General features: G+C 39.1%; 1 protein-coding gene across 4 annotated transcripts in view; it reads right to left on the bottom strand.

Annotated features, from left to right (window-relative positions):
- The window catches only part of FAM118B (family with sequence similarity 118 member B), a 46,282-nt gene extending 20,870 nt beyond the window's left edge, over positions 1 to 25,412 (bottom strand). Inside the window, exons 1-3 of one of the 4 annotated variants that reach the window (XM_027580129.1) lie at positions 25,343 to 25,412; positions 5,708 to 5,750; positions 2,111 to 2,203 (exon numbers count right to left, since the gene is read on the bottom strand). In XM_027580129.1, coding sequence (XP_027435930.1) covers positions 2,111 to 2,196 — 86 coding nt within the window. In that variant the 5' untranslated portion in view covers positions 2,197 to 2,203; positions 5,708 to 5,750; positions 25,343 to 25,412. Of the gene's footprint in view, positions 1 to 2,110; positions 2,204 to 5,707; positions 5,751 to 23,871; positions 23,893 to 25,342 lie in introns of those variants that run through there. The other 3 variants (XM_027580130.1, XM_035722961.1, XM_027580128.1) reach the window with 3 other exon arrangements.
- Between the last annotated feature and the right edge of the window lie 40 nt (positions 25,413 to 25,452).

Raw genomic sequence — 25,452 nt, 5'->3', positions numbered from 1 at the left:
AGTGTCCTCTCAAATATGAGCAAAGAAAGGTCACCTTACATTTGAACAGAGCCCCCAATGTGAGGGTTACACCTAAACAAACTAGCAGAGAGAAAGGAATCTGGAGGAAACAAGTGACAACAGGGGAAAGACAAGAAAAATGGAAAACGGTATCTCATATAAATTAAAAAAAAAGGCATCTATGAAAAATGAACAAAATGCTATAAAAAAGGGGTGGGCAAACAAATAGATTTCTTGGAAATTAAAAATATAATGAATAAATTTATAACACTGGAAGAAAAAAGAAAATCTCTGAGAAAGTATAATGATAAAGCAATAGAGAACTAGAGTATTGGGGCGCCTGGGTGGCTCAGTCGGTTAAGGGTCCAACTCTTGATTTGGGCTCAGGTCATGACCTCAAGGTCATGAGGTCAAGCCCCTCGCTGGGCTCTGTGCTGGGCATGGAGCCTGCTTAAGATTCTCTCTCTCAGGATGCCTGGGTGAATCGGTCAGTTAAGGTCTGCCTTCAGCTTAGGTCATGATGCCAGGGTCCTGGGATCAAGCCCTGTGTCGGGCTCTCTGCTCAGCAGGGAGCCTGTTTCTCCCTCTCCCTCTGCCTGCCTCTCCCCCTGCTTGTGCTCTCTCTCTCTTCTCTGTCAGATAAATAAAATCTTAAAAAAAAAAAAAAGATTCTCTCTCACACCCCCCCACGCTCACATACACATTTTCTCTCTCAAAACAAGAAAAAGAAAAAAGAAAACTATAGAGTCTTACTGCAGAAGATCCAACATCTGAATACCAAGAGTTCTACTACAAAGGCACAATATAGAAAAAACTATAAAGACAATTATCAAATAAGAAAAAAAATTTTCCACAGTGAATTATCAGTAGCCAACTCATTAGGGCCACCTGATATCTAGACTCATATGAAGGTACATCACTGTGAAATTTCAGGTTGCTGAGAACAAAATAACTATCCTTACAAGCTTCCAGTGAGAAAAGAAGAGGACATGTAACACAAGGACTGGGAATCAGCAAAGAGTCACTATTTTGGCAGGAACACATAGCTGCTAGCAGAGAATAATTTCATAACTCTAAGGAATATGATTTCCTATCTAAAACTCTACACTCAGGCCAAATCATCAAATAAATGGACAAATATGATAAGGACATCTTCAAACATCTCCAAAAACTCTTCTCCTGTGAATCCTTACTGAGGAAGCATAATGAGAGTATTTTTCAGCGAAATGAAAGGGAAAGACAATATCTAGGAAAGAGAGGATCCAATACAGGAGAGATATAAAAGGAATTCTGGGGGTCATGGGAAAGGAAAATGGCAAACATCAGCAATGTAGCAGGCCTGGAGAACAACGGTCCAGAGCAGAGGACTGTCCAGAAGGAAAAATCTATGAAACAATGTAAACTAGAGTAAATTACTGATGAGTGTCAGCATACCTAAGAGATTTATTCTTCTGTCACAGAGTTTGAAGATAAGCTGATAGGTACATAGAAAACAAAGCAAACCAAAAAACAAACAAAAACAAAAACAAAGGATAATCTTTAATAACTTGGAGGAAAAAATGGACAAGAAAGTATAATCAAAACACTGCTAGGCTCAGCTATGAATACTATTCATCCAGTCATATATGTAACTATTAAAAAACTGACTTAACCAAGAATTGTGATATAAACACCGGGCGGATGTCGGGAAAGAGTGTTTGACGTGTGTATATGGTGGGGGCAACACGTGGGGAGAGGCTCCAGGAGGGCAAGCTTAATCCTCATCTTCCTTAATTGGAAAATAGATAAAACCAAAAAACTAAAAAATAGCAGTATATACACATTATTTAAAAATATGGATGCAAGTATTAGAAGAAACAGATTAAAAAAGTTGAAAGTGATTATCTCTGGAGAGGGACAAGGCATTATAAGCTTTGAAGAACTGACTTATAAATTATGTACATTTATGACATTTTTTAAATAAAAATTAAATCCAAAATAAAAATAGTTTTTATATGAAGGTCAATATTAATTTGTGAAAACTGGACTGTAGGGCAAGTTTGTTATTTTTTGTAATCTACCATAAATGGTAATTTATTAAATATTCCTCGGATTCCCTTCCCTTGTTTACCTGGGCTTTTTGGTGGGGGGTGCGCCATCACTGAAGTATCCAAGAATCTTGTCTATATCAGAGACCTGGCTCCCTGTAGAAGCCATCCAGTTTCTAAAATAGATTAAACACCACAGACCACAATTAGATCTGTTAATATATACCATTCAAAACAGCACACATGTTAAACAGTTTTAATGAGGTGTATACCCTAAAGGTGTTCTGGAGGTATTCCCTGCTCAACAGAGATTCATTAATTAATGAGCATCCCAAACTTAAAGAATTAAATTCACTTAAAAGAAATTAACCTTGAAATTATGACTTTGGTGCTCCATACTGTCATCTTGTTTCTGTTCCTGAAGGCTCTCCCCTACCCCATTCTTCCCAAAACAAAACAAAAATCGATGTCAATTCATGTCAATTATTGGCCATCACTTTGTGTAGCCTAAGAAATACCTGCTATTCTCCCCTGAGATAGGCTTGGGAAGACTTAGGGGATAAAAACAATCCATGGATAAGTGTGCTAATAGACCACAATTATCCATTTACTATCAACTAAAGAAATCACTGAGTCAAGAATAGAACAATCAATACTAATTCGCTGATTGTTAGACATTCCTTGTTGCTGAACAACATCCTCACAGGCAGTGAGGCATGTCTCCCTAGCTGAACAGAGTGGACTCTTAGACACTGTGATAAATGGGAAAGGTATTATCAAGCAAAGATGCATGAAAAATGACCAATTATGTTCAGATGATGGGATAACTAGCAAAAGTGAGAGGATTACCATGGATTAGAATGAAAATTATAATGAGAAGTTTTAATTGCTCAAAATTTTAGTAAACTTGCTAAATCTAAGGACCATTAATTCTAAAACAGCAATATTTTAAATAGTGTGTACACACACATACACACATATCCAACAGAAGGCAATACACAGTACCAGAGTTGTGAGGGTTTTATTGTTCTTTCATTGTCAATGTTTAGAAATAACCAGGGGCGTCTGGGTGGCTCAGTCAGTTAAGTGTCTGACTCTCAGTTTTGGCTCAGGCTGTGAACTCAGGGTCTTGATCTCATGGGTCATGGGATTGAGTCCTGTGTCAGTCTCCACGCTGAGCAGGGAGTCTGCTTGAGGATTCTCTCCCCCTGCCCCTCACCCCATACAGCCCCTCTCTCTAAATAAATAGATAAATCTTTAGAAATAACCAAATTCCTACTAATTATTTCAAGTTTACTATTTTAGTAGAAAGCTTTTTCTTCATGTAAACATTTTCTCAAGTCTGCTGAATTAATTTTTCTGATAAATAGAAGGCTCAGTTCCTTACCCCATACTGCTTCACACATAATGGAATTCTTTGGTATCATAATCATTAGGAAAATAGGAATCTGAAAATCATAAAGTGAGTTAGGAGGTAGGCCATCTTTCTAGTCAAATCTTTGATTCTGTTGGTGAGAAAGCTGGGGCTCAGAGAAGACACATGAATTACTTAATTCAGTTAAGCTGTGCCTTAATAATCATTGGAGATGTCTGTTAAACATACGTGTTCTTAAAAATAAGGTCTATTAATTAGCTTAAAAGACAGTATATATTCTCAGGCTCTAAACTCAAATTACTGAACCAGAATCTCCAGAATTTTCAGGAAATTCTTATGATGAGGTAAAAAGGAAACATCCAAATGAAATGCAACAATTTTTCTACAATGCAGCTACTCTGTTAAATGTAGGACATTTAACACAGGCGTACCATCTGCTATCCTCTCTTCATTTAAGCGTATACATCATTTATTATAGTCAATACCATCCCAGTTCGCTAAGAATTAATCACCATTAAAATATTTCCAAGTTTTAATTTATGGAAGTCATTTTCTACTCTAAAGCCCAGTCTATGCTCTAGATTGGAGAAGAACTGGTAGAAGAGTGGTTACTTCTACTGTATGTGGGACAACCTGTTAGCTTGGGGATGGTTTTAAAAAATACACAATGAAAAGTGTGTATGCTTATGCTCTTCCTTTAAACATGGTTCTAAAAGGCCATCATCTGAACAAATTACAGCCATGCAAAAAATACTCTGTATTAAGAAAGATTAAAAAAAAGTAAAAAGGGAATTAATTTAATGTTTATTAAGTTTTGAAGACAGACATCTTCAGAATTCAGTGCTCAGTTCAGCTACTAAACCTGAGTTTTAACAAACTGTTAGATAGTGCTTACCACATGCCAAACACTATTTACAAATATTAACTCATGTAATCCCTATAAGCTTATGAAATACCATTATTACCCTATTTTTAGGGATGAGAAAACTGAAGGACGGAAAGGCTGGATAGCATAATTCAAACCAAGGTGGTCTGCCTCCCAAGACCATGGTCTGAAATATTCTATTTATTACAATCTAAAAATGTTCTCCAAGTATTAGCATCTCACCTTTTGTTCATTTGTTTTTAATTTGCAGGCCAAAACTATCAAAAAAGGAAGATCCCACATTCCAGAAAGATTTACTCGAAATAATTCTGTGGCTCAGGTCATGATCTCAAGTCCTGGGATTGAGCCCCACATTGGGCTCCCAGCTCAGCGGGGAGCCTGCTTCTCCCTCTCCCTCTGCCTCTCCCCCTGGTTTGTGCTCTCTCTCTCTCAAATGAATAAATAAAATTAAAAAAAATAATTCTGTATAATGCTTAACAGCTGCTCCATGACCAGGTGCACTGCTGATGTAATCATGGCACCCACTTAAACTCAAGCTGAATGAAACAGCTTTTTCTGGTGACAAGTGCTATTTGTTACATACCCCCAACCACCACTAATCTACCTAGACCGGTCCTATCATTTTCTCCTGGAAAATATGCTAGGCCACTTTTGCTGGATTCTAACAGATGGTAAATTCTTGATGTCTATACCTGAATACTAAGCTTTCTTATTTTTTTTCTTTACAGAGTCAACTATTCTGAAGGTCCATTCATTCTACATAATTTAAGATAATTAAATATGGCCAACAGCTCCTAACAAGTTGTTACTGCAATGTTTTGGGTCCTCTTATTTAGGAACTGAATGAGAAGAAATTCAATATCACCACATTATATCTGATCATATACACATCCTGTTTTGTAACAGGATAACATCTTTCCTTCAGGCTAAAGGATGCCTCATAGGCTACAATCTCACACATACACCCGAAGTGGCATCAAAGCATAAACCATATCTTATTTCTTCCAGAGTACTGTTTCAGAAAAAAAGAAATCCATTTTAGTGTTTATCCTAAACAACATGCCGTTTACTTATAAAAAGCTTCCACACTGTGAAAATCTTATAAAGTATTCCTAACATGCATCAACTAGTTCACACATTAAATTCTTTTTGTGATCACTATTTGAGCTTTTCATTTCAGTGGGACTTGCTATGTACAGCAGAGATGGGAAAAGCTTTTCTGCCACAAGAAAACCAAAGGCAATTGCCTGTGGCAGTGTCTTTGTTACTACAATTACTGCTAACGCCACCAAAATATCCTTCAAGACTAAGAGAGTTCCGCAAAACAAAAGTCAAATATTTGGTAAATGCTCAGAAAAGTAACAGCAACCTCATTAAATTTTGTAAGGCTCAAGTCTGCATATAAGAAAGGACACTTACACTTTGAAGCCTGTCAGCTTGGCAGGAAAAAGGATGCTTCCATCTGGTAAATCAAAGGGAAAAATCAAGGCAAGCGTTTTGGGAAAAATTCATTAAGAAACAAAAAAGGGACAAGAGGAAAAGGGGTGGTTATAGGACTGAAATTAAATTCATATAAACTAGAGGACTTGTAGATTTGAAAACATTAACGAATCACAGTAGCTCTTGCTTTCTTAGCATCTTGGTGCTGCAATGATAGCAAAATCTGGTTCCGTTTCCGGTTCAAAAATCAGAGTGAGGTCTCTCCCCGTGCTTCTAGTGTGTAGTGTTCAGCTCAAACAACTGGCAGGCCAGAAGGAACTCAGAATACATTCTGGTATATGGGTGGATGGAATAAATCAAAAGGAGAGAGAAGTTCTAAAGATGACATTTTTGCCTGGAAATAAAAGATCTACAACGACTAGCTTGGGGAAGTGGTACCTTTCTTGCCTTAAAAGATCAGTTTTATTTACAGCAAGCTTTCCCCCATTCTATTAAAAAAAGGGGGGGGGAGGCACCTGGGTGGCTCAGTCTGTTAAGTGTCTGCCTTTGGCTCAGGTCATGATCCTAGGGTCCTGGGATCAAGCCCAGTGTCGGGGCTCCCTGCTCGGGAGTATACCTTCTGAAAAGGTATACCCTGAAAACAATGACACATGTTGCTAAGGAAGGAGACTTTTTAATAAAATAGTTTCCATGTATCAAGTAAAAATCATACAATTTCACCGCAAATGACAAAGGGTAGTCACTGAAAATGAGATTAAATAAATCAAGATTTTATGTTCTGGGGAGTCCTTGAAAACTATATCTCTCGCTCTTGCTCTCTCTCTCAAATAAATAAAATCTTAAAAAAAAATAAAATAAAATCCAAAATGGTATCATAATGTACTTAACATGTTTAAAAAAAAAAATAAGACCGTGACTAGAAGACTGGTTTATTTCTCTAGCACAAACACATAAAAGGGTTAACTTCATTTTTTAAGGGAAAAAGACAGTCATCCTCCAACTTGGAAGAAACCAAATCCGTCTAGTTGTGGCTTTTGGCCTAATTCCAACACATCTGGTTTTTAACAACTATGGGGGAGGGAGAAAGGAAAAGATATCCAGTATATAGTACTACAAAAGCGTACTCAACAAACTTGTTGACAATTAACAAATCAAATGTTTTACTCAGGTAGTTGGTGAATTCAGTTTTATAATGTAGACTGCACCCTTTCCTATCAGTGTATAAAACAAATTTTCCACCTTCTTCCTTCTAACACACACACTCATACACACAGATGAAACTGATACAGAGGAATTACATCTACAAGCGCTAGGGCTGGATTCCTCTGTGTACCCCAGTCTTGAAGCATTTCCTCTACCTCTGGTTAACTCAGTTTGCTCTTACTTCTGTATCTAAATTGTATGCACCTGACATCCTCTATGCTCTGTCAGATAAGATCTGCATCACACTTACTTCCTGAAAATCTGTTGTAACGTAGTCACTGGTAAAATGCCAGATGGACACTAGTGACTCTTGGTATTTTACCAGCAAACACTGACCCAATATGTCCAATATATGAATGACCTCATCAGAGCTATATATGAATGACCTCATAAGAAGCTTGATCCCAGGACCCTAGGATCATGACCTGAGCCAAAGGCAGACACTTTACGACTTTAAAGAATGAGAGGTTTGCCCCAAATTCTAGAAAGTCTTTTAATTCAAGTCCTAAGATCAACCACATTAGTATTCCAGGCTAAAGAGCTCAGATGTTGTTTATATCAGTTATTTTCAATTATAAAACCAAAGTAACATATTACGTACAGGGAACAAAACTGTTTCAAGAAGGAACGGTAGGACATCCAAATTAAAATTTCATCTGAGGGCGCCCGGGTGGCTCAGTCGTTAAGCGTCTGCCTTTGGCTCAGATCATGATCCCAGGGTCCTGGGATGGAGCCCGGCTTCAGGCTCCCTGCTCCACGGGAGGCCTGCTTCTCCCTCTCCCACTCCCCCTGCTTGTGTTCCCTCTATGTGTCTCTCTCTGTCAAATAAATAAATAAAATCTTTAAAAAAATTTTTTCATTTGAATTAGAAGTTGGTGACTGAAGTTGATGATTTTACTGTGCAAAGAATGATAACTTCCTTCTTTGTCAACTGCTTTCCCTCCTGTGAAGCTTCTGAAAAGGTATACCCTGAAAACAATGACACATGTTGCTAAGGAAGGAGACTTTTTAATAAAATAGTTTCCATGTATCAAGTAAAAATCATACAATTTCACCGCAAATGACAAAGGGTAGTCACTGAAAATGAGATTAAATAAATCAAGATTTTATGTTCTGGGGAGTCCTTGAAAACTATATCCCTCCTCCTAAGACACTGTGGGTTTTGGATGGCAATACTGTCAAGGGCTGACTTTTCATGCCAAAAGAGCACACACAATACCACTGCATACAAATGCAGGTTCATCCAAGTTTGGGCGATCCCAGAAGATCTCATCATTATAGAGGATCTCTGAGTTAAAATTTGACCAGCCTTAAAGAAGGGAAGACTATTCTGTCATAACAAAAATAAAAATGTTTATTAAGACTATCCCACCTAATTTCCACCCCTTTTCACTTGCTTGAGGATTTCTGACTCAAAGAGTACTGAATTTGACAGTTTAAAAAAAGTTACATTTTGACAATATAAAGCTTGGCAAACGTTATGATTAAAAACGCTAAGTTTACTTGAATGTTAACAGTGATTAAGTGAATTCACGGTCAACCTGAGGTGAAACACCTCAGAGGTCCCTACATCGTAGCCGTGGAATCCAACCCCATTAAACAGCAAAACCAAGGATAGGATACAAGATACAAAGTAGATTTGCTTTACAATTATTCTTAGAGTTAACTAAAAGGAAAATAAAATGTTCTTCATTTAAGATAAACAAAAAGAAATCACTCAAGTCCAATTTATTCATTACTTTCAAATTCATGTTCAAGTGCATAAACAGATATAACAGATAAAAAAATAATTGAATAGACACCCATCTTAGGTTCCTAATTATGTTTAAAACTCAGTTATCAGAATACCCAATAAAGAGTGACTAAGAATAAACTTGCTTTGAGTGTATTCTATTTCTTTTAATCTTGTCTTATAACAGCTGTAAAGTCTACTAAACGTTAGGTTCTTAAACTTTCCACCTAGAATGGCAATGGAGGGGCGCCTGGGTGGCTCAGTCGGCTAAGTGTATGACTCTTGATTTCGGCTCAGGTATCGTGGGATCAAGGGGTCGTGGGATCAAGCCCCACGATCCCCATATCGGGCTCTGCACTCCAGAGAGAGTCTGCTTGGGATTCTCTCTCTCCTTCTCCCTCTGCACCTCCCAACAGTGCATACACACTCTAATAAATAAATAAATCTTAAAAAAAAAAAAAAGAATGTCAATGGAACTGGAGGCTTAAAGAGCTGGCAGTATTTCCTTTAAAAGAGGGTTAAAAAAAAAAAGAGGGTAGGCCACTAAATTTTGGGATGATTCATATGCAGTCCTATCTGGAGAAAGAAGAGAAAAAGCCCTGCAATTTTTTTTTAAAAAGCGCTTCTAATTTGCAGTTCTATGAACACATACCATTTCCCTTTTTTTCAGCGAGAAGAAAGTACAGCTGACCCTTGAACAATGTGGGAGTTAGGGCACCAACCCCCTCCATGAAGTTGAAAATTCACATATAACTTCTGACTCTCCCAAACTACTGCTGACCATAAGCCTTACTAGTAACATGAACAGTTGCTTAACATATATTTTCTATGTTATACGTATTATGTACTATATTCTTATAACAAAGTAAGTTATTTTCTCTAGAAAATAAAATGTTAAGAAAATCACAAGGAAGAGAAAATACATTTACAGTAGTATACTCTATTTATCAAAAACAAATCTGCATAAGAAAATAATCCCATTTACAATTGCATCAAAAACTAAAATATCTAGGAATAAACTTAACCAAAGAGGTAAAAGACCTATACTCTGAAAACTATTAAACACTGATGAAAGAAATTCAAGATGATGCAAAAAAATGGATATTCCATGCTCAAGTTAGAAGAATAAATATTGTTAATATGTCTATACTACCCAAAGCAATCTAAAGATGTAATGCAATCCCTATCAGAATACCAACAGCAATTTTCAGAGAACTAGAACAAACAATCCTAAAATTTGTATGGAATCACGAAAGACTCGAATAGCCAAAGTAATCTTGAAAAAGAAAAACAAAACTGGAGATACCACAATTCCAGATTTCAAGTTATATTACAAAGCAGTAGTAATTAAAACAGTATGGTAATGGCACAAATACAGACACATAGATCAATGGAATAGAACAGAAAACCCAGAAAGAAACCCACAATTATATGGTCAATTAATCTTTGACAAAGGAGGAATGAATATACAATGGGAAAAAAGTCTTTTCAATAAACAGTGTTGGAAAAACTGGACATCCACAGGCAAAAAGAGTGAAACTGGACCACTTTCACCATACACAAAAATAAACTCAAAATGGATTAAAGACATAAATGTGAGACCTGAAACTATAAAAATCCTAGAAGAGAACACAGGTAGTAATCTCTCGGACACTAGCTGTAACATTTTTCTAGATATGTCTCTTGAGGCAAGGGAAACAAAAGCAAAAATAAATATTGGGACTATATGAGAATAAAAAGTTTCTGCACAACAAAGGAAATAATCAACAAACCTAAAAGGCAACCTACTCAATGGGAGAAGATATTTGCAAATGACATGTCCAAAAAAGGCTTAGAATCCAAAATATATAAAGAACTGCTACAATTCAACACCCAAAAAAAATCCAATTAAAAATGGGCAGAGGACATGAACAGACATTTCTCCAATGATAGAGATGGCCAACAGACACACTGAAGATGCTCAGCAACACTCATCATCAGGAAGATATAAATCAAAACTAAAATGAGATAATCACCTCACACCTGTCAGAAATGGCTAAACTCAAAAACACAAGTAACAAGTGTTGGTGAGGATATGGAGAAAAAGGAACCCCCTTACACTCTTGGTGGGAATGCGAACTGCCGCAGCCATTGTGGAAAACAGTATGGAAGTTCCTCAAAAAATTAAAAATAGAACTACCCTACAACCCAGTAACCGCAGTACTGGGTATTTATCCAAAGAATACAAAAACACTAATTCAAACGGATACATGCACCCCTGTGTTTATGCAGCATTATTTACATAGCCAAACTATGAAAGCAGCCCAAGTGTCCATCAATAATTGAGTTGATGAAGAATAAATGGTATATACATACAATGGAATATTATTCAGCCATAAAAAAGAATGAAATCTTGCCATTTGTAACAACATGGATAGAGCTAGAGAGTATAATGCTAAGCAAGATAAGTCAGTAAAAGAAAGCAAGTATCTTAAGATCTCACTCATGTGGAATTTAAAAAACAAAGACGCAAAGGGGGGAAAAAAGAGAGACAAACCAAGCAGCAGACTTTTTTTTTAAGTAGGCTCCATGCCCAGCAGAGAGTCCAACGCGGGGCTTGAACTCATGACCCTGAGATCAAGACCTGAGCTGAGATCGAGTTAGACACTTAACCAACTGAGCCAACTAGGCACCCCAACAGATTCTTAACTATAGAGAAACAACTGATGGTACCCAGAGGGAAGGAGGGTGGGACGGCGGAATAAAACAGGAAATGAAGATTAAAGAGTACACTTATCAGGATGAAAAAAAATTCTATGTATAAGTGGACCCATGCAGTTTAAACCTGTGTTATTTAAAGGTCAAATGTAGAATGTTTTGCTTCAGAAAGTCAAAGACCCATGCTTCTGAGCATTTTCTTTAGTGGTCTCACTTGAACTTCAACCTCATGGGAAACTAGGCTAGAAACAATGAACAGCAATTCACAGATAGGACTCAAATACAAAAATCAACCATGACAAATTGGGAAAGGAATCGATGAGAAAGAAGAAATTAAAAAAGATACTCTATGAAAAATAAAATTCAGAAACATGGGAAAAGATTATGGCAAGTATGGTTGGAACAACTCCAGTGATTGCACTGGATAAATTGGTTCTTTATAAAGCACACTGTGCATCTGAAACAAAGGGCACTGAAGACATATACCAATGTAAGACACCTGATATGCATGGGACTTAGGCAATACTCTACTAGATTGTCATTGATTAGGATCTTATGAATGTAGTGTGATGATTTAGACTGGAAACTTAAGAAACACAAGGAAAACACAGAGTCAAAAAAACAGAAAATTAGACCACCTAATTAAAAAATGTTAAAAGGATTTAGAGCTACTGAGTTTGAAAAACATAAGGGAAGTAAAATCAAACCTGCTCTTAGAGCGCAGTTTCCCCTAAGCCCAATCCTCAACACTATCACTGCTCCTCTTAGAGACAAGTGTATTTGGCACCCCTGCCATCCTTTGCTATAAAACAAAGCCTTTTGGCTTTCCACCTGGAGACCTATAAACTGGAATGGTAAAATTTCAGTTTTTACTAAATGCTAGGTCTTAAGATCATGTGATCCAACATCATTTCTCATTCATAGAAAAAGAGATTTTTGTACGTTTAGCTGCCCTATGAAATGAGCTTAAATTTTGTGTTACTTTGGAATTATCTAATTTAAGACATGAGTCTAGGTGTTCATCAATAACATCTACAGAACATTCACAGGATGGGAATTCTTAGCCCTATTATTCATGTATTTTGGCTTATGAATTTTGAAATTGAGGAGAAACTCGTTCCTAGAAAGCCAAGTAACTGTCCCTCCCTCTGGACACACTAGTCTCTTTCCTGGTACTCAAACAGGCCCGGTACACTCTTGGTTGTTCCTTCTGCCTGGCATGCTCTTCGTAAGTTTTAAATTTTTGCTCAAATCATACCTTCTCAATGATGCTACCCCGACTACCCTACTTAAAACTGCAATCTCTCCACTTAATGCATTAACTGCTCTACTTTTTAAAGATTTTATTTATTTATTTATTTTAAAGATTTTATGTATTTATTTGACAGAGACACAGCGGGAGAGGGAACACAAGCAGAGGGAGTGAGAGAGGGAGAAGCAGGCTCCCCACTGAGCAGGGAGCTCGATGTGGGGCTTGATCCCAGGACCCTGGGATCATGACCTGAGTTGAAGGCAGACACTTAATGACTGAGCCACCCAGGTGCCCCGATTTTATTTATTTAAAGCATGTGCATGAGCAGGGGGAAGGTCAGAGGGAGAGGGACAGAATCCCAAGCAGACTCAGCACTGAGCGCAGAGCCCAATGCAGGGCTCAATCCCACGACCCTGACATCATGACCTGAGCCCCAACCAAGAGTCAGATGCTCAACCGACTGAGCCACCCAGGCTCCCCTAACCGATTACTTTTTATTTCAAAGCCCATACCACTCTCTAACATATTAATTATATTTATGACAAGCATAATAAATATACTAATTATGTTTATTATTTGTCATCTGCCTCCACCCACTGGGAAGTAAGCTTTTCAAAGGTAGGAATCTTTGTTTAGTTCACAATATATATCCCAAGATCCTAGAACAGTACCTGGCAGATGGTAGGCATTCAGATATTTACTGAATGAACTAACACAAACGCAAAATGTTGCTCATGATTTGAATTACAAGAAAGAATTTCCTGTATTACAGACAACACATTTCCTACTAAAAGAAATACCCCATTAATGCTTTGAATGTAGCAAAAACCATGAAAGACCATTTCTTTTTTAAGTGGAACATATGGGAAAAGCCACATTCCTGTGAACATTGTGTGCACAGTAAATCAACATTCAGACTATCAATTTTCCAGATATGATCGTAACAGCCAGTGATGGTAATCTGATCCTAGCAGGCAAAAGAAGGATTTCAGACTTTAGGTTTCAAGGCTATCCTCTGACACTAACTGAACATTTTTATATATAAATCATTTTATTTTTGTAACTCATGTTTCTGACATCTAAGATGTAAATTGATTCTTAAGGGTAGATTCTTAAGGCAAGAACTCTGTCTGGCAAATGACTCCAGGACATCAGTATTTTGGGCTAAGAAATCAGTTTCTGTATTTTATATACTAACTCTATCCAAAGTGCTTTCTTTACACATGACTAGAGAAGAAGAAAAGCTTATGTAGCGGCAAAAGGGATTTCAAAACACAAACTGGATTAAGTCACAGTTTAAAACCATTCAGTGGTTTCTCACTGCAGTTAATAAAATGACTCCTCACATCATGGCTACAAGACCCAGCTTGATCTGACACCTGCAGTCCTCTTTCTAACATCCCATCCACCCCTCTCCCTCATTCACCAGGCTCTAGAGCCACATAGGTCACACACACTTTCCTGGCTTACACACAGAACATGGCTTGGGGTGCTATATTCTTCCAAATATTTCTGCCTCCCTCCCATCCTTGAAGCCTCAGCTTACCTGTTACCTCAGGGAGTCTGCTTATCCACCCCTCTCAACACCATTTATACTTCAGCTCCTTATCTGCATCTCTTAACACTTGCGAAGATTGGCCTCTCCCATAAGAATAAAAGCTGTTTGAGGACAAGTACAGTCTGTCTCAGTTATCATCCTATTCCCAGCCACTAGCGTGATCTCTGTTATACAGTAAGTATCTATACAGCCAGTAAATGCTCAAGTATTTGCTGACTGAATGAGTATGTACCTACTGAGTTAATTTGAGGTCTAAGAGATCAACTGATTCTTTTAATTTTATAAGCTGTAAAAACAGGGTGAATGGGTCAAGTTGTAGTGTTGCATCTTTCATGCCAAACAAATACATTCTGTGACGGATCACCACCCACCTGTTTAAGGTTAATGTTCAGTGCTACACATAAAAATTCTCACCTGCTTTGGAAATCTTCCTCTTTTGGTCTTCTCCTTCCCTACTACATGAAAAGAAACTAAGATTGCATAGTACTTTTGTGAAAAGCCTACAGATTTGCTTTATAAAACAAAGCTTGTGCACTTAATTCTGCCTGGGTGGCTCAGTCAGTTAAGCGTCTGCCTTCCCCTTGGGTCATGATCCAGGGGTCCCGGGATCAACCCCGCATCGCATTGGGCGCCCTGCTCAGCAGGGAGGCTGCTTCTTCCTCTCCCACTCCCCCTGCTTGTGCTATCTCAAATAAATAAATAAAACCTTTTTAAAAAAATTCTGTCCAATTCTATAGTCTTCCTATGGCCTGATCATGACGACATTCTGTATATGCTTACAGAGTTTAGAATGATAGGGACTGTATTAGTCCCAAATTGTTGAATTTTCCATTCAAATATCCATTAAATGCCAGGCATGATGCTAACAATATTATTATTACCACACCCACCTCACCTCCACCAAACACTGTATCGTATTTACAATGAGCCAGGCACTGTTGTCTACACTTTACAAATGTTCACTCTTCTATGAAGTACACACTATTATCATCACATACCACAGATATCATAGATAATGGAATCGAGGCACATAGATGTTAAATAATTTGCTGTAGGTCACACAGCTATTAACGCCCTAGCTATTAACACACTGGGAGGCTGACTCCAGAGTCCACACTGTGAAGACACAATGCAATGCTTCTCACCAAATATGACTAAGATCATACCCTGAAGGGCCATGCCCTTAAAAAGTTTCCGCCTTAAACAAATAACGCAACATATTTTAAGAAAAAAGAAAAAGAAGAAGATAACAGGAGAGGAAGAAAAGGGGAGTATGTCAGAGGGGGAGACGAACCATGAGAGATGATGGACTCTGAAAAACAAACTGAGGGTTCTAGAGGGGAGGGGGGTAGGGGGATGGGTTAGCCTGGTGATGGGTATTGAGGAGGGCACGTTCTGCATGGAGCACTGGGTGTTATGAACAAACAATGAATCATGGAACACTGCACCAAAAACTAATGATGTAATATATGGTGATTAACATAACAATAAAAAATTTAAAAAAAAAGTTTCCGCCTTTTAGGAGAAATAGAACTGTAAGCAAATATATATAACACATTTGTGCTAAGCTTAATGTACTTCTGTGAGGTGCAGGAAAGATTAACAAATGTGTTCAAGGAAGATCAAGAAAAGCTTTATGGGAGATAGACACCACCATGGCAAAATTCAGCGAAATAATTAGTATTTTTCTGCCTTTAGGTCTTGGAAGCATCTGACACTTAACTCCGTTCTCTTCTGGATATTGTATTTTCCTGATTTTCCTCCTGTCCCTCTAGGGGAAGCTCTTCTTCCTCTGTCCAGTCCCTAAATAGAGGGTCCTCAGCAGACTGCTTTAGGCTCTCTTGTCCAGTCCTGTCACATATTCCCTCCCCTCCCCCTCCAGCTACTCCAATGGCTTAAAGTACCAACTAAATGCTAACACCTCCCTTATCTCAGTCTTCAGCTCAGACCTCTCCTGTGTTTCAGACCCAAGAGATTCCTGGATTACACAGCCCTTCACAACTCAAAGGTCCTTTCAGACGTACTTCAAACTTAAAGGTCAAAAAACAGTTCAACAATCTGTTCCTTATCATGTGTTGTTAGGTCTCTGGCAGGAACAATCTCTGGGTCATAGGGTTACAGGTGATTATTTCCCTCTTCCTGTTTCAAGCACCAACACGAGTATTTATTGATTTTGAAAGAACGGTCATATACTTTAGAACTGTACTTGCAAGTCAATTTCAATAATCCTTAAGAGCAAGAGAATGATGGATGAAAGGCAACTCAGAAAAGTGGTTTAAGTTCGTAACCTTAGTCTAACTTGATATTCTTTCCAGGATATTTGCTTTTTTCTAATAAAAATTAACTGACAAAATTCTCTTCGACCTGGAAATGAACTGAGAGATGAAAGCATTATTTAGATCTGAACCAAGAATCTGAAAGCTAAAAAAAAAAAAAGGAGGTATGATCTGCCACAGAGGCCACCACAACAACTAGAAAGATCAGGCTAAGTTAGAAGAAACAGCTTTAAAAGCACTGCTTTGCTGAGCAGGTAGCATAAATCTTAAAAAGTAGCCAGTAAAAATAACCGGGGAAAGAAATAGGTGAGAGAAAAACAGGTTAGGAAGACCTAAAAACATACTTTTGTTAAAGAGTGAAGGAGGTCAGTGCAAGGTGGAGGGAGGAACTGGAGGGAGCAGCAACAGAGGGCTGAGCAGCTCGAGCCCAGGGGACAAGGATGCTTTATCAGGGAAGAGAAAGCACTCTCCTCCTTGACTAGCAAAGGATAAGGTCCCCAGTAGGCCCTGCCGGAAATACGTCAAGTACAGTGAAGTACAAAGAGCAAACGAAAACCACCCTGTAATCCCACCTGGTGATAACGACTGTTGATATTTTGGTTTCTGTGGAAAAAGGCAGTTTTCAAGAGAAACTCTTGGAAGAAGGGCAAGCATGCTGGTTTCACGCTCTTCAATTCAGAAAACTGTATTTGTTAGAGTTTGCCCCTGCTTTTACACTAAATTTTCTGTTTTACACATAAGCCCCTCTTTTCATGTTTTTCTTTCAACTTTTCGTCCTTCATCTTAGTAAAATCAACTTTTAACAGTACTCAAATAGCTTATAGATTCATCAAAAGAGCAGCAGCAGATGTTTCTACAGTAGAATAAAGCAAGCAGCAGCACACTTCTAGGGCCTGAGGGCAGGGAGGAAATCAGAGTGCAGGAGACCGAGGAGGGAGTGAGCAGGTGGCTAGACCCTCCCCAGTCCTGGTGGGCATGGCTTAATGGGATCTAAACTGTGGGGTGAAGCACTAAATTCTCATTAAATGCAGGGGCTTGCCATTATTTGGGTGTTGATAGTCATTCCGGCAAGAGATTCCATAAAGCTGCTGCAACGCAGAGCAAAACCTGAGAAACTTTAAAGGATCCTCTTTGAAGCTGTCATATCCACGTAACAAGAATGGATCTTATGAAAAAGGATCAAAGAGAAAGAAAAGAGGGGAAGGGGCGGAAATCAGAAAAACAGAGGAAGAAAATGTCCCAGAACGGAAAGACATTACTTTCCAGAATGAAAGGGTCCACTGAGAACCCAGAACAATGGATAAGGAAAGATACCATGGTATAAGAAAGTCCAGAACAGGGGCGCCTGGGGGGCTCAGTCGTTAAGGATCTGCCTTCGGCTCAGGTCATGATCCCAGGGTCCTGGGATCGAGCCCAGAATCGGGCTCCCTTCTCCGCAGGAAGCCTGCTTCTCCTCCCACTCCCCCTGCTTGTGTTCCCTCTCTCGCTGTGTCTCTGTCAAATAAATAAAATCTTAAAAAAAAAAAGAAAGAAGAAAGTCCAGAACACCAGGGATAGAATATTCTCAAAGCTTCCAGTAAGAGAGAAAAGAAAAAAACCAAACCAACGAAACAAGGTCTCATAAAAAAGGATGTGATTGCTACCTCTCTAGAGCAATTACAGATACCAGACAGTACAACCATGCCTTCAAAATTCTGAGGGAAAATTATTTCCAACCTAGAATTCTATAACATTTCCAAACTATCAGACGAGTTTGTGGGCATTCAAATACTTCTTAGAAAATAAAAAGGTAAGCCAAGAAATGGGACATGGGTGACAGCCCAAGAGGAGAGGGAAGGGCAAGAGCAGTTCCCGAATGATACCTGGATAGTTCTCCACTGGAAACATCAAGTGACACATCTGAGCTCACAGAAAATGTTACTGATAAGAATGTGACAATTATGTTGGAGCATCTGGGAAAAAATTAACAGTATGGTACGTATGTGAAAAAAAGTCAAAGTTCAACCTAAACACAAGGGCAGAGCTGAGACAGATCATTTAGCTCAACAGGCCAAACACTGGGGGGAGAAAAAAAAGCAAGAAATAACATCAAATGATTTAGAAATATGGAGATAATGCCTGAGGAAAGAGCAAAATAACTGAGTGGTTCCCTCTAAAGAACGAGATTATGAGGTGGGAAGAACATAGGGACTAGCTTTCCCCCCATTCTTTTAGCACTGACTCTTTAAACCATACATGTTAATTACTTTAATAAAAAACAGAATAAAAAGGGAAAAAATAGCAACATATAAATTTTGCCATTTTTCTCTCTATATTCTTTAGTAACTTTTCCTTTCTTCTAGTCTATCCATAAACAAAAAAACTTTTAGCCCGAGGCCTTGCTGAGCAGGAAGGAGGGAGGGCAATAGATTTCTGAGTTTTGTTTTTGTTTTTTTTTTTAAGATTTTATTTATTTTTGACAGAGAGAGAGTGTGTACAAGCAGGGGAAGCAGCAAGCAGAGGGAGAGGGAGAAGCAGGCTTCCCGATGAGCAGGGAACCCGATGCGGGGCTCGATCCCAGGACCCTGAGACCATGACCCGAGCCGAAGGCAGACGCTTAACCATCTGAGTCACCCAGGGGCCCTGATTTCTGAGCTTTTAACTCAACATTTTCCTGAATCAAAATTTCTAGAGGAGGGATCTGTAGATTTAAAAGTACGATGGCGGTTCTTACCATCAAGCAAACTGAGGAAATGCTGCCTAGTACATGGGGATCAGTAAACTCAAGCGTGGATTTGGTTTTCTAACTCAGTTAACAGTGCAGCTCTCCTATTAACAGCTAGTGGAGGTTATTTTCATTAACCCAAAAATATCATTAAATGCTTAATGCACATTCCAATCATTAACAACTGAAACACACACAAACAACAATCTAATTTTTAACTTACTGTTGTTCAAATGCAGGAAATAGGTTTATTCAACTTAAGCAACTATCTGTTGCAAATACCTTCTTGAATTTCTCTAGAGATCCTGATATCCTCTGGCTTTTATCCAACCACATGGTTGAATAGTCCCTCAATTTTCCATTGTTCATGTTCTAGAAACGTAGTTTTCCATGTTCACTCTTCCAAATGTATATTCCTTTTCCCTTAAGATACTTTGCTCATCTTTTTTTATTTTTTGAAAGATTTGATTTATTTGACAGAGAGAGACACAGCAAGAGAGGGAACACAAGCAGGGGGAGTGGGAGAGGGAGAAGCAGGCTTCCCGCCGAGCAGGGAGCCCGACGACGCGGGGCTCGATCCCAGGACCCTGGGACCATGACCTGAGCCGAGGGCAGACGCTTAACGACTGAGCCACCCAGGCGCCCTGCTCATTTTCATTTATATAAACACCACAAAATATATAGTTCTTCACAGTCTTGAAAATGCTCTAAAGATCTTATTTTAACTTACAATCATGAAATGCTAATAACTTGAGTACCTTCTACATGCTAGGCATCCCATATATTGATTTGTTGCTCACGGCAACAATATTATTTGGTATTATTAATTCTGACACCTATGGAAAAACGGAGGCTAAGAATAAATGCTTGTAAATAACAAAGCCTGGTGCAAACCTCAGTGTTTTCAAAGCTCATGCTCTAAAAATACCATGCTGCCTTACTTCTAGCAAGCACTGGAATTTCAGAAATCATCTAATTGTTCACCGTACTTGCTTTTTGGGGTGAGACAATTTAAGGTCCAAAACACTGAAGTGAATCACCTAAATGGCAGAATTAGACTAAATTCCGTATCTCTTGATTCTTACTCTATTTAAGACATATTTAACAAATCCATGCACCTGGTGCTATACCAGTACACCATATACTGGTATGTGAGACATACCTAATATTTTTTGAGCCTTAACTACATGCTAAGTTCTACATGCGCACTTTAACCTGCATGAACTCAATCCTTACAGTAGTCCTAAGGCAGATATTATCCACATTTCACAGGACAAAGAATCTAAAGCGAGAGAGGTTAAGTAACTTGCACAAGGTTACACAGCTGGCGGTTGCAGAGCCAGGATTCTGAAACCATCTTTCTGACTCCAAAGTGCAAGCTCTAAGCCAGGGCGCTCTGAGCATCCTTAAGGTACAGGCTGCACGTCCCTTCTGAATGCCCACAGTTTTATTTTTCTAATTAAAAGAGCACGCATGATGTGTGGACTTTTCTTGAATCCTGATGCAAACAAATTAACTAATTAAAAAAAGAGAGACCAATTGGAAAATTTGTCCACTGACTGCTTGCTTAGTGATACAAAGGAAGGTGTGATAATGGTATTGTGGTTTTGTTAAAAACCAGTCTTTATCTTTTACAGACACATACTGAAGTGTTTACAGATAGTTCAACATCACCTGGGAGGTCAGGGTGGGGTGTAGAACAAGGGTGGCCCTGCGTTGGTTGGTTGTAGAAGCTGGCTGATGGAAACATGGGGTTCATTATTTTCTTTACTCCTATAAATGTTTGAAATTTACAATTAAGAAAAAAATGCATGATAAAAAAACTAGAAAAAACATGATATTAACGGTATTTGGGAAACAGCTATGAATGATTTTTTCTCCACTCTACACATTTTCTGTATTACTTTTATAATGGAAAACATATTTAAAGAGATTCTCTATCTTCTCTAAGTAGGCAGAGCAAGACTGCCCATAATCTACGGAGATCAAAACACTGTGACAAAAGCATTTCCCATCTCTTCACCAGTTAACTACTTTTCACAAACTTTTAGAAAAGTCACTTTGTAAGGATAAGTATGATCTTCATATAAACTAGCCAAGAGCATAAAGGCACATAAGAGAGAAATAAATTAGAGGCAGATTTAACAAATAGAACTAACAATACAATTCCTCTCAATAGTTAGAGTTTGGTCAAAGACCTCGATTGTGTAATTCTGACTTTCCTAAATGGTCAAACAGGCCACAGGCTAGGGATCTCTTCGGTATGGTGTGGTCAGGTGGGGACTGGACTCAGCCTCAGCTCCCAGGCCAGCTGTCTTCTGTTGGCAGCCTCCAGTTTTCCTCCATGAAACAACAATTATTTCCACATGTACCATGACATGGAAAAGTGTGGGAAGTACTGGTCTAGGCCAGACCTGTCTTGAGCATCACTCAAAAGCCAAATAAAAGTATAATGAGGGGCATTAGCGGTACAATGCAATCTCTTTAAAATGCTGACATTTTAGAATGAACTAACACCCATATTATGGGTTATACCACAATGTCTTAGAAAACCACTGCTTTCTAGTATTTTTTTCTCTATCTGCACTCCCTCTCATGCCCCACTTGGGAAATCTTAAGGTATATTCCAGCAGCATTCAATGAAGTGACCTCCAAATATAAATGTTAGCTCAGTGGCATAAGGTTAAATCCTGGAAACAAGGGTAGAATCCCGATTCTCTGTGCTTATGTTAAATGCATGCAAGATAAGTCTGAAATAAATTTCACTTGTTAAGAAAGTATGTAAGTGTCAATGGAAAATCTTCAAAGAATAGAAGGTTGGAGCTGTTAAGGATCTTCTTTTAAAAGGCAAAAAACTGAGCCCAAGTTACTTGCTCAGGTTCACAAGCAGCTAAGCTGGGACTAGTCCCCAGATCTCCCAGCTGCCAGTAACGTCACTTTCCAAGACACCTCCAAGGAGCTCCTGCTAATTGCTTCTTTAAATCTAAAACCATAAACCATCCAAGTACTTCCTGCTCTTCAGGGAACTAAACTGTTATTAATCTGCAACTTGCAAATCATTATTTGAGAAGCCAGAATCTAACTCCATGCCACTAATTAATCTTAAATTTGTGATATTTAAACACGAGTTCCTTTATTAGTCACTCTTTGTTTATATTTGTGAAATAAAAAGGTGATCTTGTTCTTGCACAGATCAGGAATAGACTCAAAAACGAATTATCACGTACTTCTTTATTTTTTATTTTTTTGGAAAGTCAAAAACCTTCCTTTATTGGCTCTCAAACTGAGTGAAGCTCTGATATGTTGAGATGATCTTCGACATTTACAGTGGACACCTGTATGTTCTTGCTATGTAAATAAAATTGCTGGTATGAAATGACATTTAAAGTTTTGTCAGTAAATGAATTCTTCCTAACCCTGCTCCCAGATAAAGGTTTAAACTATAGCTTTTTAACATATAAGTCTAATTGGAACAAAATACAGCTTATACTGTATAAAAGTTTTACAAATTTTTTCCTACTAAATTCTCACAATTCACAGAGATATTATTACATCTCGAGTTTTACACATAAAGACAGTGATTTGTTCCACGTAATCCAGGTAGTAAAAGGCTGGAATTTCAACACTAAAGCCATGCTTTGCTGCCTGTAAGGTTTTCTAGAAGGAATCAGATTGTGAACCATTTTGTATTTCTGTTTCACTTGGTCCTCAAGGAATACGGTGATATTACCTTGATTTTTCAGATGTGGTCAAGTACTTCTTATCTATGTAAATAAGTCATGTTTGTAGAATGAAAACACCACTAGACATCACTAATGGAATTTTGTTCCTTGTACTGAGAAAACAATACAGACAAGAGGAGTCCCCAACCAAAAAGAGAATGTGACACTGGGGAAGTGGAAAAATGAACTGCCTAAAATAAAATCAACTGAATGAGGAAGAGTAAAGAGGCAATATAGCATTAAAAAACAAAAGACAGATAACATATTTGCATAAATTCTTGTATATGCAGAGAGCAACTCTAAATAACCACAGACCATAAACATTAATATAACTTCTGTACCCATACTGGCTAAAATTGTACTGTGATAACAAACAAAATCTTTGAATTTTTCAAATATTTCTTTCAGTTTAAAAGAAAAACCTGAAAGTTCCTTCTCTAGAAAAAACTGACCAGTGTTTTTATTCTTAGGCACTATAGTGTGTACCTTGGGGTATCTGAAACCCAAGAACACAAGCTCTCTGTCACCAGCATTGACATCTGAGTTGGTTCCTCATTTGTTTCCCGCCACAGAATGCCAATTCTGCAAGAACAGGTATCATTTCTTGAATGCCATTAAGCACAGGTTAAGGGAGAAACACCCCTTACACAAAACCATAGAAGTCCTATACCTAAAACAAGTTTGTAATTAATGTAACAATATAAATTTAAATCCTGACATTCACATTTCAGAGTCCTCGGAAAAGGAGGCTTCATGTACCTAAGTGCAAGTAATAAAATCAGAACCTGGGTCTGGAACATACCAGTAAAGGATAGCAATTCTCAACTATTATAGATCTACATCTTACCTGCGAATTTGCAGGAAAAAAAAGAGAGAGAGAGAGAAGTTGTTTCCCAACCTCCCTCGGGATTCTTCGAATTTATATCCTGATCACCTGTCTTATTACAGATACATACACAAGCCTGCCTCCCCACTCTTTACAAATACATTTAATCCTACCTCCATTCTTCAGGTCAAAAACTGACAGAAAGAAGACAATTCAAATGTTCAGGCACATCTAATACACGTCTGTGGTGCACTGCAGCCATGGAAGGAATGAATATTTCTGAGTTTACTCTGTGCCTGATGTGGGAATTACAAAGAAACCATAAGCGAGTCCTCAAGGGACTCAGACTTCAACAGCAGCTGCCCATGATACATCCTGACCTGTACTCAAAATCAATTCAAACGCAAAGAACAGCACAGTGTAGGGGGAAAGCCGAAGCATAACCTCTTTACTGTTCCCCTAGACTGCAGCATCCCGGCTGATCTGCCTGCTATCAAAGCCCTCTTCTCTTCAATCTGTCCTGCATTTAACTGCCAGATTCATTTCTAGAATTCAAGGAGTCTCTCTCCTGCTCAAGAAGCTTCAAACACTCCTTACTACTTCTAACATCTAGCTCAAACTCTTCCTCGACTTAGGAAGTCTTCTATAGGTTAGCTCCACTCACCTGTTCAACTTTACTTCGTGCCCAATATGGCTCCCTTCTGCCAATCCCTTTCAAAGGGGTAAGTCGCAAACCTAATTCCACCACCTACTCGAACACCTCAAGGAGCCTTCATCTCAGCAGTCTTAAAAAATCGTTTCCTCTAATGTCGGTACAGATCCACTAGTTTTCTGAACATCCCTTCGGAACTCGCCATTAGGTTTCTTAACAAATGGCAGGTACGTCCCAAGGTATTTTTCACATTATCACCCCAACCAGAGGTTCATCTTTCCAGCCACCCCTCGCTGAAATCAGAGGGAGTCGCTTGTAGTTTGGGCATGGGAGTTCCAACACTGCACTTTGCAAGAGAGGGAGAGAGGGTTTGGGGCGGTTGCAAAGTAGGGAGGGGGAAAAATGAAGGAAGCATAAAAGGAAGGGAAGGTCCGTGCTCTGTACTGTATTTTCAGTCTTGTCTTTGGAAGGAGCAGGGAGAGCGCAGGGGGCGAGGAGACTCCAAAAATTGAATTCCTGAGGAAGAACAGAAGAAACTCAAGGTGTTCCCTAGGTAGGAATACGGGCTGGGGACCCTGGATAACGGAAGGGTTCCCCATTACCCCTAGGAGAGAAGGACAGGTTACAACCTGAAACAAAGAGGAGGTGAGGAGTGGAGAACCTACAGAGATCCGGGCATCTCCGAAGGTCGAGCGGCAAGGAAATGAGAGGTGACACGACGCGTCCTCAGGGGACTGGCCGGACACCAGGGATGTGGTTGCCAAGAGGGACGAGGTAGGCGCCGAAGAAGGCTCTGGGGCGAGCGTTTATGGGGCATCGCTTCCACGGGGCGCGGGGGCGGGGAAGTGTTTTTGAGTGGGGTCTTCTCCCACTGGGAGAAACGTTTCCCAGTGCAGTGCTCTGCGAGAACAGAAACCCGGGAGACGCGAAAACGTTAAAGCGTTGAAGAACTGGCATTTCCTAGCCCCAGCCCGGCTTCCCAACACACTCACCGAGTCTCCACCAAACGCCACCGCTCCAGCTGCAGCTACCGGCCGGCGCAGCCGCACTCAGCGCGCACCGCCCCACGTGATTCGGCCCAGACCCCGCCCCCACTCCCCAC

The sequence above is a fragment of the Zalophus californianus genome, chromosome 11, assembly GCF_009762305.2.
Source record: "Zalophus californianus isolate mZalCal1 chromosome 11, mZalCal1.pri.v2, whole genome shotgun sequence".
In the NCBI taxonomy this organism is placed as follows: domain Eukaryota; kingdom Metazoa; phylum Chordata; class Mammalia; order Carnivora; family Otariidae; genus Zalophus; species Zalophus californianus.
This window is presented reverse-complemented; position numbering and strand designations above follow the sequence as displayed.